Here is an 18,089-nt window from a genome sequence, read left to right on the forward strand (position 1 = left end):
GTGCTTAAGTGAAAAGTTAGTATTATTTTTTCGCTGTGCATCTTAACTTTTTCTAATAGAAATGATGGAATGATTGCATCTCGCCATGCTCTCTCTCTCCTTCGATGGATTGTTAGGCACTTCTTTTAGTATCAAATTGTTGCGTCAAGACTCCAGAGAGTGCTGATGTGGCCGAGGATAAAGAAAAATCTGAGCATTGGAGAGCTGCAACGGACTTGTAAAAGAAGTCCACACTCATCGAGAATTCTCTAGTGAAGAATATTCTGATGCTTAAGTCAGCCAGAGCTTGAGCACAATAATAGAGAGAGAATAGATTTAGTATCTCACATCTCGAGGGTTCGCTCATTATCTCTTTATACAGAGATAGATAGTAAGCCGTTATGTAGGCTGGTAGGCTAAATCATGATCTATTAGGATATTAGAATAGGAAATATGGAGATTGTTAGTCATGAATAGTGGCCACGTTTTAACAAAAATCCTTGATGGTGGCCCATATAGTTGAAAAGGTTGGTGACTTGAGGTCAGCATGTAGCCGAGGTCCCAGTTCGATGTACCTCCACTGGTGTCAATCTTGGGACATCATCCTAAGTGGTCAGCAGAGTTCCGATAATAAGGTTGGTAGGTGCCCGAATCGTAGGATCGGATAGGAATCGATGAAGCTGCATAGACCAGACCCTTAAAGGCATTTTTGATGAGTCTTTGGCAACATGTTGATATCTTCGATAGGTAGCCAAAAATGATTCCTTGGGATGAAGTTTGATGAAATTATTCGATTATCTAGATGATGCTTGTTATCTGGAGTTCGCCCTGACATCTCAATCGATCCGAAGAATATGCCTGAGGATGAGATTTGAGAACAGTGACCGAGGTAGTATCATCCCATAACAGTTTATAATTAACCTTAGAAACTCTAGTAAATGCTTTCATTTTGAATTTATTGATGAAAATCTAAATTAAAGCATAGCATGTTCATGGGCATTTTTATTATTTATGCTAATGAAAATATACATATAAATACCAATGCTCTAATAACAAGTATTTTTTTTTAAACATCACCAACCATAATAACAAAGCTTATTGCATGACGTTGCAAGATTGTCACGCTAAAATGGTAGAAGAGAACTACTTTAGAGACGTAAACATCCATTTCGATTAAATGCTTCTCATAACTTTGGATGCTAAAGTGGTATAACAAATCATGGGTAAAGATTCATAGCTAACTTTGGTAACTTAAATAAGTGCTTTAGTTATAAACTTCAATAAAAATAGAAAATAAAAATTTAATTCTAAATTACTTTGACAAATGTCATCTAGCATTATATTGCCAGAGCAATATAGGCTATTGTGCTAAGATAATAAGAGAGCTTCTTCCCTTATCAAGGGATCAAATCCATCTTAGATTGAAAAATTCTTCCTTTTCTAAGTCTCTTTCTCAATCTTTTGTAATACCTAACTTTCAATGATATCATGATCCATGTTAAGGTGGCGAGAAATTTCTAAGCCCCATCTTTTTTTGGTAATCAACAAACAATCAACATACTCTTCAAAAGCTAAACCCTACTATATCTCTACTCATTTTGTTTGGCATGACATCTGACGCTTAATTTTTCTCTTTTGTTTGATAATATGAGAAATAAATGTCAAAATTTAAGAAAAATCCTTTCATGATTGTTTCTCTATTCGAAACTAATAAAAAACAAATAAAATGAGTAAATTTTAATGTAACCAAACATTGCAACTTGGTCCATGGCATGACATCAGAAAGTTATCGTGTTAAAAACGATAAAAGAGATCTTAGGACAATTTTTTTTTTTTTTTTTTTTTCATTCAATTCTTTTTAAGTAGAGAAAAAAAAAGATCTTGAGTAAAATTTTATAAATGCTTTTATTTCCAACTTTATTAAAAAACTAAAAGCTACAAATTTAAATATCAGAGTCACTCTGACAGGTGCCATTCAGTATTTGTTTCCATAACCAAATGCTTTCTGCATGCCCCACTCAGTAGACCCAGCTTAAGGTTGTAACAAAAATCTTCTACTCATGGTAGCAGCAAATCCATCTCAGATTGAGGAATCACAAGATTCCTAGCAATGCCTTACTTTCAATAATGCCATCACCATGTTGAGACAGAGGAATCGTTTTCTTAGTAGACTCATCCAAGAGAAATGTTCCCTTTACTGTTCCCCACCCCCACTCATCCCCAGCCATGTAATCTACCAATTAATCGCTGACAATAGTAATTAACTCTAAACCCTTTTAGTAAACCTAAATCCTAAAACTCCCCCGCATTTTTTCACCGCGGGCCGCGGTAAAAGCTGCTTCAACAAATATATATATATATATATATATATATATATATATAAACCCCTCCAATTCCGTTTCTTTTTTATTTTATTGTTTTCTTTTACCGCGCGATTCACCAGGGATCGTTCCGTCCGCCCACATCCCTCTTTCCCTCGGCGGAGACTTCTATACTGCCCAAAGCCCATTGGTTTCTTCTAAAAAGAGATTGTTATTCGAGAATCTCTTCTAATTCTGTCCTTTTCGCTCTCTGTCAACTAGAACTTTAGGGTTTAAGGGATGTAATTTTTATAAATTTTCAACTAGTTAGGGTTTTTCTCTTTTCTCTCTTCCTTTTGTCCATTTCGCTGGTTGGCAAGGGGTTTCGGATGGTCGTGGCCGTGATTAGCTGAAGCTTGGAGGGTCGAATCTGGTGGCCGGCGAGGCCGTGTCTCCGGTGGGGTGGGGGATGGTTCTGACGAGGCTTTCTTGGCCCTACGGAGGGCACCATGTCTTCATTTGCGGCTCTTTCTTAAGGTTCCTCTTTTATATCTTCTCCTTTTCATTTTCCCTCCGTTCGTTTTTCGTATTCTACTATTGCTCTTGGATGGCATTGGAATATTAAGAACTGAAATTTTGATGATGATATTTGTAGATGGGCCGAACATCGTCCAATGATGCTCATGGATGGATCACTTACGGAGTTTCAGGCGTTTTTTGATCTTCCACCCGGGGCTTACCAGGTAGAGATACGAATTGTTTTAGCTTTGCAGCAATGTTTTAATTGTACTTATGCATTCATCTTTTGCTTTCTTTCTTTCTTTCCCTTTTTTCTTTTTTTTTTTTTGTTGTTGTGGAGTGGTATGGATTTTTTTTGGAAAGATTTAGCTTTTTCGGAATTTGGTCAATGATAACTAAGCGATACCCCTACTTCTTCTCATATTCATGTGAGTTCCAAGGGAGCAGAGACTTTCATGGCAGAATTAAGTAGCTAGAGTGTGACTGGGGTGGACGATCCGCAAAAAGCAGAAAGGAACGACTTCTCGTGCAGGCCGAGGGCTTGGAAAATTTGCTATATTGCAAGTCAGGGATGCAGATATGACAACTTGTCAGAATTTTTATGGTCATGCATCTCATCATCTGATATTCGGAATGATCAGATGGAGAGGACAACTTCTGCTTTAAGGGAAATTATATGGAAATGGGTGGATGATAGGCGGGAGAGAACCTTACTTCTGCATTGCAATTTGTTTGATATGCTAAAAAAATGATAGCAGAGGGCTCGAATTCACAGTCAATTTCTTTTTGAGCGATAGAGGTATTTGTGCCACCACCAAGATTTGAACATTGGACCTCTCCCAAGTGCAATCCCATAGGAGAGGAACCAGCACAGCCCACAACTGTTTGCAATTCGCAGTCAAATTCATGCTTGCATGATACTTCTTTCCAATATGAATCATCAAAATTGACATGCAAAGAGTTCCTAAATTCCCATGAACCATGAATGTACCATCCTGTGTATCTTATAGAACTCCATTGATCATCCTTTTTCTACAGTTTCTTCTTCATTATGGGTATCTGATTATCAAAAGATCAAAAAGAAAAAAAAGGTATAAGATACTTTGTTAGAAAGCGTTAGAGAAATGAACCACTCATCTAACACTATTATTAACCAAAAGAGATCCACGACCTGTTGAATGTCATGCAATAAGAGGGCAGGTATGAAAATGATACCATCACATTGTGAGAACAAATGCGATGAGGTCTAAGAAGGTGAAGCTACCTAGCTTCTTTTAGTCATCTGTAAGGACTTTGCCACTAGCCACAAGTTGGTTGAAGGACAAAAACTTGTAGACTCATCAAACCTTTCAAAAGCATTGGTTAAAATATAGGCCTAGGAAAGATGAGGGGACTATGGAAGGATAATTAAGTTGGCACATCTGATTTAACTTCCATAATGATCTAATGACTCTAATGCTCCTTTAAGCTCTCTCCGAGACATGAAGAACCGTCCATGACATAGATAACAATGTAGCACATTCCGTGAGTCCAATGGTCCAGAGAGGACACATTCTGGTTATGAAAAAAGACTACTTCTGGGTCTTTCCGGGTCTTTAGACCTTGACATATTTAGACTGGGTTAATCTACCAACGTCAATGATTTCTGTAAGTAGGATCGGAGTATACCTTTATCTTAGAATAACACAATGTCATGGCTCCTCTCACTAAGGACAAAGTTCAGAGCATAATATTCCTTGGAAAACTATATTTTGCCTTATAAGCAATATATCAATAAGAGAAATTATGGGGATATGATAGAGTAAATCTTGTTCTTCCACTTTTTGGCATTGTCTATGGGGATGCATAGAATGTTATACTCATACCTGGTATATGTAGGGTTCCAGTCACTGAGAAGCCTAACCGCTCCCATTGATTCTTGCATGTTTGCTTCAATAAGTCCTCGCACAAAATCCTCTTTCAATCAAAGATTAATCAGTTTAAGTAGTCGATGTAAACATTCATGGAACATATTTGACTATCCATAGGTGAGGAGGTAGCAGCTGTAGAAAGTAGAATTAGAGGAAAACATAGGCAATTTTGATATTTTACGAGACTTTGTGATTGGTTGGAATCAGTTTGGTGAATTCCTTCCTAACTAATTGAGACAAAAATTGGTTTTCAGTTTATGAAAATTATACTGTTTTATTTCATTTTTGAGCAATAAATGGTTATTTGCCACCACTTGAGATTAAACCTGAAACCTCTCATATGTAGAGTTGGGTGCCAACTAGCTGAGTTAAACAATGTTGGTGGTATATGAAAATTATTATTGTTTGGCCTTATTTTTATAGACCACATGTGCATAATTATCAATTTCCTCACATTTCTGTGGTTATCAATTTTTGATATGGTCTTTTGGTGGATGTCAGTACCGTTTTCTGGTTGATGGTACATGGAGGTTTGATGAACAGCAACCATGTCTTACTGATGAATATGGGACGGTGAACAATGTCATATTTGTAGAAGAACCCAGCATTTCACATGCAGCACTGCACCATGAACTTTATGTTTCCAGAAACAGTGAAGTGGTCGATGGCATTTCTCTGTACACAGTATGTTCCCATGTTTTGCCCATCTTATTAACAATCTCTGCCCTATTTTTTGCTAGTTGTCAAAGAACTTCAGTATATTGAAATATTCATGCTCTTTTTAGTTTATTAGTGACTGCAATCATTATGTAATTTCTTCCGTGTCAACCAGGCATCACCGCCAACCCACATGCCCCCAGACCCTGTAGTTCATGCCTCAGATGCAGTAGTACATGTTTCCCGTGATTGGGTGTCCAGACTCTTATCAGCGCAAACCATATATGACATCATTCCCTCCTCAAGCAAGGTATGAATATGTAGCCTTTCTAATTATTGTTTATGCCTTGATATAATTGACTATGATATTGTAAGTTTGCAGATCTCCATCATGGATGTTAAATTGCCTGTGAAACGAGCATTCCATATCATGTATGAACAAGTAAGTGTGCCAATTCAAATTATAGGCCTTGGCTATATTATTTTATTTTATTATCGGATGGTCTCTGACGGTGTTTGTAAGAAATGCTGACAATCTTCCCATTTTGGTCCGTTCTGCATAATTTGACAAGGTTTGGTTATGAGGTTTTATGTGCCTGCTTCGATGGTTTTAGTCTGACTCCCGTAAATATCTTGAGTTCAATTATAATTTTTCTTCACTGATGTTATACCTTAGTGCCCAAATCCATGCCATTCGAATTGATAATGTACATTCTTCAATGTGAGTCATGTTTAAACATCAAATATTTTGATTTATTGCCTATGTGTCAACCACTCTGACAATAAATGACTATGATTCAAACCTCTCTCTCTCTCTCTCTCTCTCTCTCTCGCAACCACATGCATGGGGGAGATTTGCTTCCTTGTTTCTGCACTTGGACTTATGGTTCCGTTACTTGTGCCGTGCAACCTAGATGAGGCCATGTAGGATTTGTTTGTTATTTCTTTTTCTCTAAACCATACAGTGATGATTTGGAGAGGATAAGATGCCATGAATTGGTGTTGCTGATCGGAAAAAACAGATTAAAAAAGAAAAGGAGGGAGTGTATAGACTAAGGTTTTCAAAATCGGTATCGGACATTGTTCTGGTCGGCTGGCGACAAGAATCGGTACGACCCCATACTGGATCGGACTGGAAAACTGACAAAGGAAGGGACGAACCGGGGAAGAGGAAAAGAGAGAAAGAGAGGAAAAGAGAGGAAGAGAAAGAGAGAGGAGTGGAGGAAAGTAGGTTGAGGCAGTGGAGACGCCGTTGGTGGCCACCGAAGGGCTGCGTGGGCCCTCGGCCACTGCGGCTCCGCGTCATCCGTGGGAGAAAAGAAAAGAGAGAGAGGGGGGAGAGAAAGAAAAGGATCGAGGGGGGTCTGGTGGAGAGGCCACCAGAGGGCCTCCAGTTGGCTGCCAGGCGGCATAAATGCTACTTGCGACTTTGCGGCCATGAAACAGGGGCGATCGTCCCGATTTCATGGGCTTTTTTAAAAAAGCCCGACAACAGATTGCTGGCTTCACTGTTTCTAGATTTTTTTTAGAAAATGTTTAAATAGTGAAGCCAGCAAATCCATTACCGGCTTCACTATTTTTTGGCTTTTTCTTAAAAAAAACTAAAATAATGAAGTCGACAAATCCACTGCCGACTTCACTATTCATCATAGTTTTTAAAAAACACGACGCGAGGCACAAGGGCGGTCGTCCTTATTCCACGGCCGCGGCTCTGCCTGCATGTTTTTCGTCAGCTGGTGGCCACGACGGCCACCCAGCAGCACCGGAGATCCCTCCCGCCTCCATCCCCGCCGTCAGGTAGCATCCCTTTCTCTCGAGGTTAAAGCCTCTATCGAGCGACATCGAGTGTGGACGCCTCCGTAGTCCTTCGATAGCCTCAATGGCCCAGCGCCGCCCTCCGGCAGTGTCATCTAGTGTTTTCCTCCCCTCCTCTCTCTCTTTCTTCCTCTCTTTCCCTCTCTCTCCCTTAGTGCTGTTGTGTGCCGCTTTCCAAGCCGGAACCATCGCGGTTCCCTGCTAGTCTGATTCGGCACGCCTTGAACCACCCGGTTCGGGACGGTTCTGAAAATCACTATAGACCAAGGGGCCAATGCAAGTGATATAATATTATTTATTTAGGGCAAACCTGTTAAATGTGACTTGCTCCACCCCCATGGTCCTTGTTCTTTTAAAGTTTTTCCTGCGTGTAAAAGCAGCAACATCCAGATCCTTTTGCATTGTATGCTTGCCATTGGTTGCCTACCTGTTGCAAGCTGTTTTCTCTTAGCTCAGGCATCCAATGATAATTTTCGAATTCTGAGTGGATATGCGTTAGCTGATATGAGGAACTTTCAGAATGTCCTACTTATGATCAACTGTTATGCCATCCTTCTTGTTTTCAAGGATGGTATTTTCTTAAACTTAATAGTTAGATTGTTCTTGAGTTTCTCTGATGTAAATATGGCAATTAACAAAATAATTCTCTCTTGGAAACTGCATGGTCCACTGGCATTTGTTACTTCTTATCTGTTGTGGTCTCCTTGCATCAGGTTCACATAATTAACAGTCTATCTTTCCTTTATTTGCTAGTGAGAAGTTTTAGGCTTATGAATTTCCCACATCTTTACAGGGCCTGGCTGTTGTCCCTCTTTGGGATGACTGCAGAGCGAATGTGACAGGGATGTTAACTGCTTCTGACTTCATTCTGATTCTAAGAGAGGTATTATTATCTCCTTGATGATTTGTCTGGATTTATATGTTCTTAAAACACTGATCAATTTAAACACAAGGATTTCCTTTATTTTATTTAGCAATGAATTTTTTCCATTTCATATAATGATCACTTTTAAATGAACAGCAAGCCTGCAATTCTTTTAGTTGAATATAAAATACTTGTTCTAGTCATTTGCATTTTGTAAGCTATCTGCTAATTTTCAGTCTGTTAGTTAGTGTGCTCTGGTGTGTTTACAGTTTACAAATTACAAGTGCAGGGTGAAAAAGATAAGGCAATTGAAGTAGAGATGAGGTAACTTGATTGTGACTGGCATATAAGCCTTTGGGTTTGCTGTGCAGCAAGGATTGGGGCAGCGAAATTCTGCAATCAAAAATTTTATTGTAAAATTGCACCTGCTACTATCAGGAAGGAAAAGCTCACTTATATCTCCTTAACATCCCTCTCTGTTAAGAATCTTTTTCAGACTTCCCTTATCAATAGAAAATCTGATGATACTTGAAACATCTTCAAAAGAACATATATACCTTAATCAACAATTCTTATTCTAAAACATATTGTCACCATAATCATCTTCTTCTTTTCTTTTTTTGGAGGAAAGATGCAGTAAAACTTTTCAGTTGGCTTTTAGTATTATGTTTTCATCTTTCCCCCTTTTTTCATTTACTGTTTTTGCTTTTGGCATAGAAACCTCGATATAGTAGTTTTTTCTTGGAGGTTTCAGTTGTGTAGGTGGGTTCTTCCAATGTGTCTGAGAGTGAGAGAGAGAGAGAGAGAGGTATGCAACCAAATCCCGAGGAGGAATATGTGACATCTTTTCTTTTTTTTTTCTTCTTTTTTTTTTATTGAGGAGGATGTGGGTTGCTTAGAGAAGAGTACAAAGAGTAGGAAAAAGATGATTAGTTATTGGAGAAGGATGGAGGGGAAAAAACCAAGTTCCTTTTCTAAGGCATTAAGGAGCAAGCACTCTTTAGGAGGTCCTCTTGGGTTTTGTGGCCGAGAACTATAGCATCTCTTTCTCTCTCTCTCTCTCTCTTTCTCTCTCTGTGTGTGTGTGTGTGTGTGTCTGGCTATCCATCTGAGTTTCCTGACCTTGATGCCATCACTGATGAGTCCTGTCCTAACATAGAAAGAACTTGGAAATTTTACAGTTTGATATGGGATAGAGGAATAAGTTTGTTTGTCAATTCCTCAACCTCCCTAACCCCCCCCCCGCCCCCCTCTCTCTCCCTCTTCCTCCCTCCTCTCTGTTTCTTTGTGTATCGATGCATTGATTTAAGATTCCTAAGTTTGTAAATTCACTTGATCATGGGGCTTGGACTTAATCAAGTCTTTACTCCCTCCTTTCTCTTTAGGTTGGATTTCAGATCAGATTCAACCAATTGTAGATTAAATTATAGGCTATGTTTTGCACTATTACTATAAGGCAGCAATATTCATAACAGGTTTTGATTTAAATCTTGGCAACAAGTTGACATATACAAAGTTAAAGTGTTCACTGGAATAGCTAAAGATGGACACTTTAATAGAGATGGTCTGATCATGATATACATAATGCTTGAGGACCTGGCCAGGAACAGCCAGACATCTGACAATTTGATTATTGCAATTTTAGTGGTGGAAGAAACAATGGCTGTTATAAATTGGTTCAGGACATTATGACAACCTGAGTTATGTAAGAATTAATTTAATTAATAAAAATGAAAGAACAAAAGCTGTTAGCTATGTAGCAAATCCCACTTTTTGGTAATCAAAATTTGAAGTGTTTGATGGACCCCACTTGTCTTGAAGTAATGCTAAGATGTTGATGTTGGGTCAGTGAGCCACTAGTGGACTTGGTTATATTCATGGGAAGCTTCATGTTCTTATGTGATTCCATGATTTTTTGCTCTAATAAAAGAAAGGTGACTGCAGTCTTGCCACTATTTTATGTGGCTCTCATGCATGCAACTATACATAATTCTGCAAACTTTCTCCACTTAAGCTAAAATGCCACCAATTGCATGCCCAGAGATTTGAAGCTATTGCCACTCTTATCATTGTCCATTTTGCTTGACTGCCAATTAAAAGACTTGCATTATGCCTAAGTTAGAAATTATGACGTATGAAAGCATCTAAGAATTCTTTTTAGATATATTATCATTTGATATTTTGTCTGAAATATGAAACCAAAATTGAAAAGATTCAGTCTAGCAGGACTGAAAGTAATGGTGGTTCCAGGATTTGGGTTGGAACGGATATGTCTGGAGCCAAATCCGTGGTATATATGTTCTCTTTTACTAAGCAAGCTCCACCGAACTGGTAGTGGATGCCGTGCCGGTTAGTGATCGGTGTAGTTGTGGCAGGCTGGTTTGGTACCTATATATCTTTTTTATTATTTGTTTTGAGAAATTATTTTAATGATTATGATTGTTTGAGTTACGATTTTAATGCTATTTTGATTCTTTTTCATGTCATATTGTTCTCTTTGGACCGCATGATTTATTAATAATGCAATTATAATATTATTAACATCGAGAAGGCATGGATGCTCATTATTCAAAGTACATATATCAAATTGATTTAAAATATAAAAAGCATGCAGCATCTATCTCCCTATTGGGTGATTGTTGCTTGTAGACATTGGGGTTAGGTTCAAGGTCTAGGCTTGGGATTTGACTCCAACTCAAATAATGTGCCTACCTTACATCCTATAATCTTAGTCTCTTGGATGGCTACCCCGATACTGATCCAACTCTAATCCTAGGATAACCGTCCTATTTGAGGGAAGATTGAGGTAGCAAAATCTGACTCATAATCTGGTTGAGATTGTGAAGGGTAGCAGGCCCTCAAAAATGATATCTCAAGTAGGATGTCCATATGAGTCATATGCTAGTGTGGAAGAGGATCTTGTATACGATTTGAATCCAGATATGTCCAAGGATCCTACATCCGCATGTTAGATCATTTGCAAATAGTAGCACCATGTCTGAAAACCACCTTGAGAGGATCATCTCCTATGTACGATCATATCCTTGTGGACTATAGGTTGTACACTATGGTCTTGTCTTGTGTGGCATGAGGGAACTATGATGCACCAGTGATCGACCAAGACCATAGGACTGTGAGTTGTATGTGCCTATGCCATGTTCACTGCTATCTCTCTGGCTATCAGATGCATCATCACTCGAATTGTCATTATCATCATTGTTCTAATATCATTATCATTATTGCTTGTATCGTGAGATGATCTAGTCAGCTGGTCATTCAACAGTTCATTAGTCTCAAAAACAGGGTAAATAGTAGTGAACTTCTCATCCACCATCCAATGGATCAACTGTTCTCTTTCCGCTCCTTTTCTTGCTAATCTGAGAAATTGCCTTTTTTTCCCTAGATGTTCCTACCTTTCAGGCTCTGTTGGGTGGTTCAACTAGCCCCAGCACCCCGGCTGGTCCTACCTCCTTGACTAGATCGGTTACCATGGTGACATCTTAGCATCTCCTTGTTAAATCTCTAGAAGGATGTCTCAAATATAGAATCTAATAATGATGATTGGCTCCCTGCTGAACTTTGTGGTTGCTCAGCTGGTTGTGATCACAACGTGTCATTTTGCCATTTATTCTGCATCCACCTTAGCCTTCCTTACTATGAAACTAGCTGATGGAGGAGGTGATTTTGCTTATTGAGCTCTGGCTGCTGCTACCAGCTCTCAAGCCAACCAATCATCAGATCCTCATCATATACAAATTATTGTGAAGTGGATCATCATACTTCAGTTCCACTTCCTCTTGAATGCACTTCAATCTGCCTTAGAGTATAGTAGACACATGCCAAGTCATTCAATTGTTTTTGTGTTAGTCAACTCCTCTCTTTGCTGTGAGACCGAAGGTTGACTAGTTGCCCCTTACAACCGCTAGAGACAATCATTTGTAAGAGGATCTAAATCATTAACTTTTTAAGGTTTTTCGATGATAGTCCAAAGTGGAACCATCATTCAACTACAAATGCAATCAACTAAATTGCATGTTACACATTGTTTATCATAAAATATTAGATCAGTTATAGTTGGTGTTCAAAAATACCTAGATTCATATTATCCTTGCTTCCCATGGCTTCCCTCTCACTGAAGTTGTAGGTGCCCTCCCTAAAAGCCTTAATCTATGAAACACACATGACATATGATGCTGATTGTCTGCTTGAATTGACAAGGTGATGATCCTATCTTCCATTAAAATCAACTTACCTCAGAACATTGGGCAGCAATAACTAGACCTAGGGATGGCAATTAGGTTGGGTCATATGCGGATTGGGTTAGATGCAGGTCGGGTCAGAAATTCCAAACTTGGACCTACTTGTTTATTAAACAGGCTGGACTTGAAACATACGCATGCCTTGTTTAGTAGATAGGCAACCCATTTAACTTATTTAGGGTGCGTTTGGTTACACTTTTTGATTTTTGATTTTTAAAAAGTACTTTTTATTTTTTTTGATTTTTGCTATTGAGTAAAAGCAAAAAAGTAAAAAGTATGTTTGGTAACTACATTGCTATAAAGCAAAAAGCAACATTTGGGGACGGCAGGTGAAGAGCTTGATAAGGGAGAAGAATTCAGAAGGGAGGGAGAAGGGGGTGGGGAGGTGAAGAGCTCGATGAGGGAGAAAGATTCGGGCTCTTTACTTTTTAGTTTGGGTTTTAGATGTGCGGAAGCAAAAAAAGCAAAAAAATAAATTTTGGAAAGCAAAAAAATTTTGCTTTGCATATAAAGCAAGTATTTTGATTATTTTGATTTTTGCTTTTGCTTTTCATGATGTTACCAAACATTGCTTTTTGATTTTTGCTTTTTAAAAATCAAAAAGAAAAAAAAATACTTTTTTAATGGCTAACCAAAGCACCCTTAATAAACAGATAGCTTGCTTAACCTATTAACCTATATAACCTGCTGATCTGTATAACCTTATGACTTGTTAAGCTGTTGACTTTTCAACTTGTTTAATAAACAAGTTACCTACTTAACCTATATAACCTACATGACCTGTTAACCTGCTGACTTATGAACATGTTTGATGAATGGGTAACTCATTTAACCTACTTAACCTGACCCAAGCTGACTCCATCCAATTATTAAACTGGTTAAATAGCTCATGGGGTTGGAACATAAACCTGACCCAATTATTAAACAATTCAAACGGGTCAACTTGTTTATGACCTGAACTTGTTTAGCAAACCTAAGTGACATTTTATTAATGATATGGCATAGGGCAGTCAGTAGGTTCTCGTCCATGCACATGCTTGGACACTATATTGGAACTCTGGGTTGAGGTAGTAGGCTACCAAGGCATTTTCTAATCGATTTAATTAATAAACAAATGATTGTATTTAGATTTTATTTGATACGAAGAAATAAGTGTTGAGGATTGCACTTGGATTAAACTTGACCCAATCTGACTTGATACAATTATTAAACAGGTTAAATAGGTCATGGAGCTAGAACTTAAACCCAACTCGATTATTAAACAATTTAAACGGGTCGACTTGTTTATGACCCAAACTATTTAGCCCAAACCTAAGTGACATTTTATAAATGACATGTTATAGGGTAGTCAACAGGTTCTTGTCCATGCCCATTCTTGGACACCATATTGGAACCTTGGGTTGAGGCAGTAGGCTTCCAAGGCATTTGTAATCAATTTAATTAATAAACAAATGATTGTATTTAGATTTTATTTGATAACAATAAACAACTATTAAGGGTTGCACTTGGATTTGCTTGCCTTGTCTTAGCTATCATCATATGATATAAAAAGCCCACCTAAGTTACCTCTCGCTAGCCATGGCTCTAAGCATTTGATATAGCAGTGTAATTGCCTAATTAATCTCTCGTCCTATCTCTAAAATTGCTGGTTTGTCACTATGTCCTTCATGTGATTACCTTTTGTTCCATTGTAGGCATATCTACTGCTACCTAGCACTCACGAACCTCTAACACAGGCCTATCCTTTTTTCAGTCTCGCTTGAATGCAGTATAGTGCTTAGCAAAGTAGGTGAATACTGGCCTTAGTATCTCACCACCAGTGTAGTTCCTTATCAAAGAGAAAACCCATGTATGGTTAAATATGAATTTTGTGATGGCCCGGCTGTTCTGCCACCTATTTCACCCTATGGATCTCGCGAATGGCTGTCAATACTAGGCTAGGTTGGTGGAACTGTCTTGAACAACCCAGTTCAGGGCATATTGAGCCATATTGGAGGCTAATCGGCATGGTTCCAGCCTTTAGATCAAGAAATCGGTGAGGGAGGGAGAGAGGGAGAAGGAAATAGAGGAAAAGAGAGAGGAAGGGAGAGAGGAAGAGTGCTGCGGGAAGTGAAAGAGGTGGAGGAAGCAGACTAAGGGCTTTCAAAGCCCTCTCTCCTCTGCAGTGCCGGAATGGGGCTCTCCGCAGCCCTCCCTCCCTCTCCCTCTCTCTCTCTCTTCCTCTCTTCTTCTCCCTCTCCTGCTCCCTTGTCGGCTCATGCTAGAGCAGCATGAATACTGTACCATATCGTCAGTCTATCGGCATGGGTGCTGATTCCAATACTACAACTATGATCGAGGTCTATTTGCAATGGGCAGCATGTGGAGTCCAAAAGATGTGTGGCCTCATCATCAGAAAGTTCTTGGAGGGCTTGTATGGTGATCCATTATTCTTAACCATTTGTACGGTATGTTGCTCCTCTATCTGATCAATTACTTGTTCCATCAAGCTGAGAATGCACTGGCATCGTGCACCCTGCCCAAAATGTCAATTGACTCATGAAAGAATATCTTTTATCACAACATGTCAAGAGATAATGATGCTTGCTTACTGGGCCCCATCCAACCATCATATGTTGGGTTACATCATAGGTGTTGTACTTGCTTTAGTAGAAGTCTATCCAACTCTCTAGCTCATTGTTATCAAGTAGCCTTACCTGTATGTCCTATCCATGAGGAACTATACCCGACTAATTCTCTAGATGGAGCAATTAATAGACCAATATATGTTGTTTGCGGCATTTGCAGGAATGTGGTTGAAATGAAATTGGGAAGCAATATCTTCCACATGTCCTTTTTCTTATCTCTAATAAGCATAGAGTCAAAGTTTGTTGCTTTGAACTCCCTAGGAAACATGTATTGATTCAAGGTCAGGAACAATATCCCCTGCTGGTATATCTCTTTGCTTCTTTCCTTTCTTGTTGGTGAAGTCCCAAACATAGAAGTTGTTTGATTGCTATTTTATCTAATAATCTCTTTGTCCGACAATATTGTGAGGGGTCCAAATTGAGCCTGTGCCTAGCAACCTCCTCCCTCTGCCACTATTATTCAGGCTATCCTGTATGACTGCTGAATATGAGCCTCCATATCATCTAGATTTGATGCTTTATAGTCCTTCGGATCTCTCAAGTGCTATGAAGGTGGCTCAGCTACCTAATTCTCGATCTCTGCTCATTTCTCAGCATTTTTTTGTTTGCTTGCTGAGATTGACAAAGTGCTTTTTGAACATTTGATGGACTTGCCATGGATATTTTTTTTTATAAGTAATCATATCAATGTAAATACTAGTTAGATGCGGCTTCAACCTCATCGCTCTTTCCCCTCCACTTCACATCGCACCACTTATACCTCTAATGGTACTGGCCTAAATCATAACACCATGATCCCAACCTATACCAATCTTCTTGTACTTCTTATTCCTTCTTGGATCTATTCTGCAAGTTTGGCGAACATATGGAATATATTTTAGGTTTAATTAATAATTATCTAAAATTATTTAAAAATTAGGTAACTTGTATTGTAATGCAAAAATGGTCACATTACTTCGGAAATTAACCCTATATTATCTATATGTAATAGTTTTTTTATAATTTTAAAAATTTAAAAAATTTAATTAATTTTAAAATAATAAATTAAATTTAATATGAGATCTAGAAAATTAATTTTAGTCTAGATTAATGTAAAATCCTATCAATGTACTATATTTTTTTTTCCAATCCATGGCTATGCACTAATCATCACTTTTTTTTGTAATTTATTTGAATTTAGGTTTAATTTAGGTAGCCATAATCATGCTCAAATTTAAATAAATTACTATTAAATCGAGATGGCAAATAGTATACATACCCTCGCATATGCTACCATTTCTCAGAAAATTATAAACATTATTTTATTTATTATTATTTCTGATCCAAAAAATATTTAATTTAAATTATCCAATTAACAAAAAATTATGATTTCATCTTCATTACATGGATAACCTCAGGTCTAAGCATATTATGAAACAATCCAAAAAAAAAAATTGGTATGATCTCCCACATTTTGCCTTTTTGTCTATTTTGGCGTGAAAAAGGAAACAAAGGGGAAAGCAAAGAGGGGAGGGGATATAATTAAAGAACCAGGAATTGGCCTCAAATCTGGCGAAAACATGGAGGATCTCCTCCTTTGTCCTTGAAAAAGAAATGAAGAGGAGGTGAGAAGGCATAGAGCCTTCTCTGCCTCTCCCTCCAAATATGGCCCCACCTTGAAACGAGTAGAACCAAGCGGTTCTACTTGGTTCAGGTCAGTTTAGGCCAGTTTGAGGCCTACACCGTCCAAATGGCTGTCCTGTCCCAGTAACCAATCAGTTCAAGTCATATGCATTGAACCGGATGGTTTGAGATGTCAAGCGTTCAGCCATATATGTTGCTAACCTTTTGTAATTTCTTCATTTTTTTTAAATGCCTGAAGCATTTTCTACATTAAACATAAATTAGATTTGGGAAATTTTGGAACCATTGTCTGATTCTAAAGATATTTTGAGGACATGCAAATCTTTGAAATAGATTTGGCTAACTAGAGCCTCAATCTCATAAACATCTCTATTAGCTTATTTATGTTTAGTGAAATAATGTGCAACACCATTTTCTTTAGTTTATTCTTTTTGCATTTCATGAAAGTGTGCTATACTCTGATCCAAACATGATTTTTTGAAAAAATTATTATTAATGTTGGAAGGTTATATGATTCTTCGGTACAAACTATTAAAACAATATATCCAAATGTCCTAAACAGCATGATTTACTAAAAAATGATGCCTAACTTATTATTGTTAACTTATTAAGTCTTTTTGATAGTATTTTTCCTATTTCTGTTTGTTATTTTATGTTTTTTTTTATAATTTTTTACCAAGACAGCTTAAACTAGAGATAAAACTACTGAAAATGCTGCAATTGCTGATCTTGGAGCTCATTTGGTTAGTTGAAACTGAACTGAGGTTTGAACCTTGATATGTCTATGCTCATAGGTTGTGGAGTGTTTAAAGGTCCTAAAAACAATGCTTATGGTTCCGTAGGTGTCTTGCACGATAAGTTGGAGAAATGCTTATTTGAGTTATAATCTAATATTTGCGGTCGTAATTTCATAATGCATTGTGATTTGCAATCTCTCCCCCACCCCCCTCCCCCCCCGAGCTAGCATTCTGTTGGTTTTTTACTTTCCTCTCGCAATGCTATTCTCCATTATGCTTAATAATTTCTCTACTGCTTAACCTTGTTTCATATGCAGTTGCAGAGCAATGCTCGGGTTCTAGCTAATGAAGAGCTTGAAATGCATACAGTTTCTGCTTGGAAAGAAGGGAAACTCCAGATATATGGAAGGTCTATTGGACCTCCGATATTACGTAGAAGGCCTCTGATATCTGTAGGGTTCTGCTTTTCTAGAACTTTTAGATTTCTTGTGATTTTTGAGTGCTGGCATGGGAGTAGTACTGTCTGTTTTTTTTTATTATTATTTCTTGAAAATGTCTGCATCATTTTCTTCCATTTGTGTTACTAGCATAAGATTATCTAAATGCATTTTAGGAAAAAAAAAAAAAAGAGACCATCTACATTCCAAATAAATTTGGCAGAATAGAGTTTGGAGAGAGACAAGATTGTTTAAAGATAATTATGGGAGAGCTAGGTAAACAACTGGACATTTGTTTTCCAATACTTACACTAATATATGCATTATAATATTTTTCTTTAAATAAATTTTACTTTAAAAG

The 18,089-nt window shown here is 37.9% G+C and overlaps 1 protein-coding gene across 3 annotated transcripts; it reads left to right on the forward strand.

Moving 5' to 3' along the window:
* Nucleotides 1-2,402: 2,402 nt before the first annotated feature.
* LOC140859753 (sucrose nonfermenting 4-like protein) lies at nucleotides 2,403-17,894 on the forward strand. 3 transcript variants are annotated; one of them, XM_073262246.1, is made up of 7 exons: nucleotides 2,403-2,816; nucleotides 2,935-3,022; nucleotides 5,210-5,392; nucleotides 5,541-5,675; nucleotides 5,748-5,807; nucleotides 7,974-8,063; nucleotides 17,609-17,894. In XM_073262246.1, exons 1-7 carry the CDS (start codon nucleotides 2,749-2,751, stop codon nucleotides 17,876-17,878), a joined length of 894 nt encoding a protein of 297 aa, XP_073118347.1. In that variant the 5' UTR covers nucleotides 2,403-2,748; the 3' UTR covers nucleotides 17,879-17,894. The 3 variants fall into 3 exon arrangements, with proteins under 3 accessions (XP_073118347.1, XP_073118352.1, XP_073118354.1); XM_073262251.1 differs by lacking the exon at nucleotides 17,609-17,894 and adding an exon at nucleotides 10,296-10,373 and having other exon boundaries at nucleotides 2,404-2,816; XM_073262253.1 differs by lacking the exon at nucleotides 17,609-17,894 and adding an exon at nucleotides 8,335-8,644 and having other exon boundaries at nucleotides 2,404-2,816.
* The last annotated feature ends 195 nt before the right edge of the window (nucleotides 17,895-18,089 follow it).

This window comes from Elaeis guineensis, chromosome 1, assembly GCF_000442705.2.
Source record: "Elaeis guineensis isolate ETL-2024a chromosome 1, EG11, whole genome shotgun sequence".
NCBI lineage: Eukaryota > Viridiplantae > Streptophyta > Magnoliopsida > Arecales > Arecaceae > Elaeis > Elaeis guineensis.

Excerpts from the sequence above, each read along its gene's own strand:
- LOC140859753 (XM_073262246.1), top strand. The coding sequence starts at position 2,749 with ATGGTTCTGACGAGGCTTTCTTGGCCCTACGGAGGGCACCATGTCTTC. Across the intron at positions 3,023-5,209 it reads TTCCACCCGGGGCTTACCAG|TACCGTTTTCTGGTTGATGG; the intron begins GTAGAGATACGA and ends GGTGGATGTCAG. Across the intron at positions 5,393-5,540 it reads ATGGCATTTCTCTGTACACA|GCATCACCGCCAACCCACAT; the intron begins GTATGTTCCCAT and ends CGTGTCAACCAG.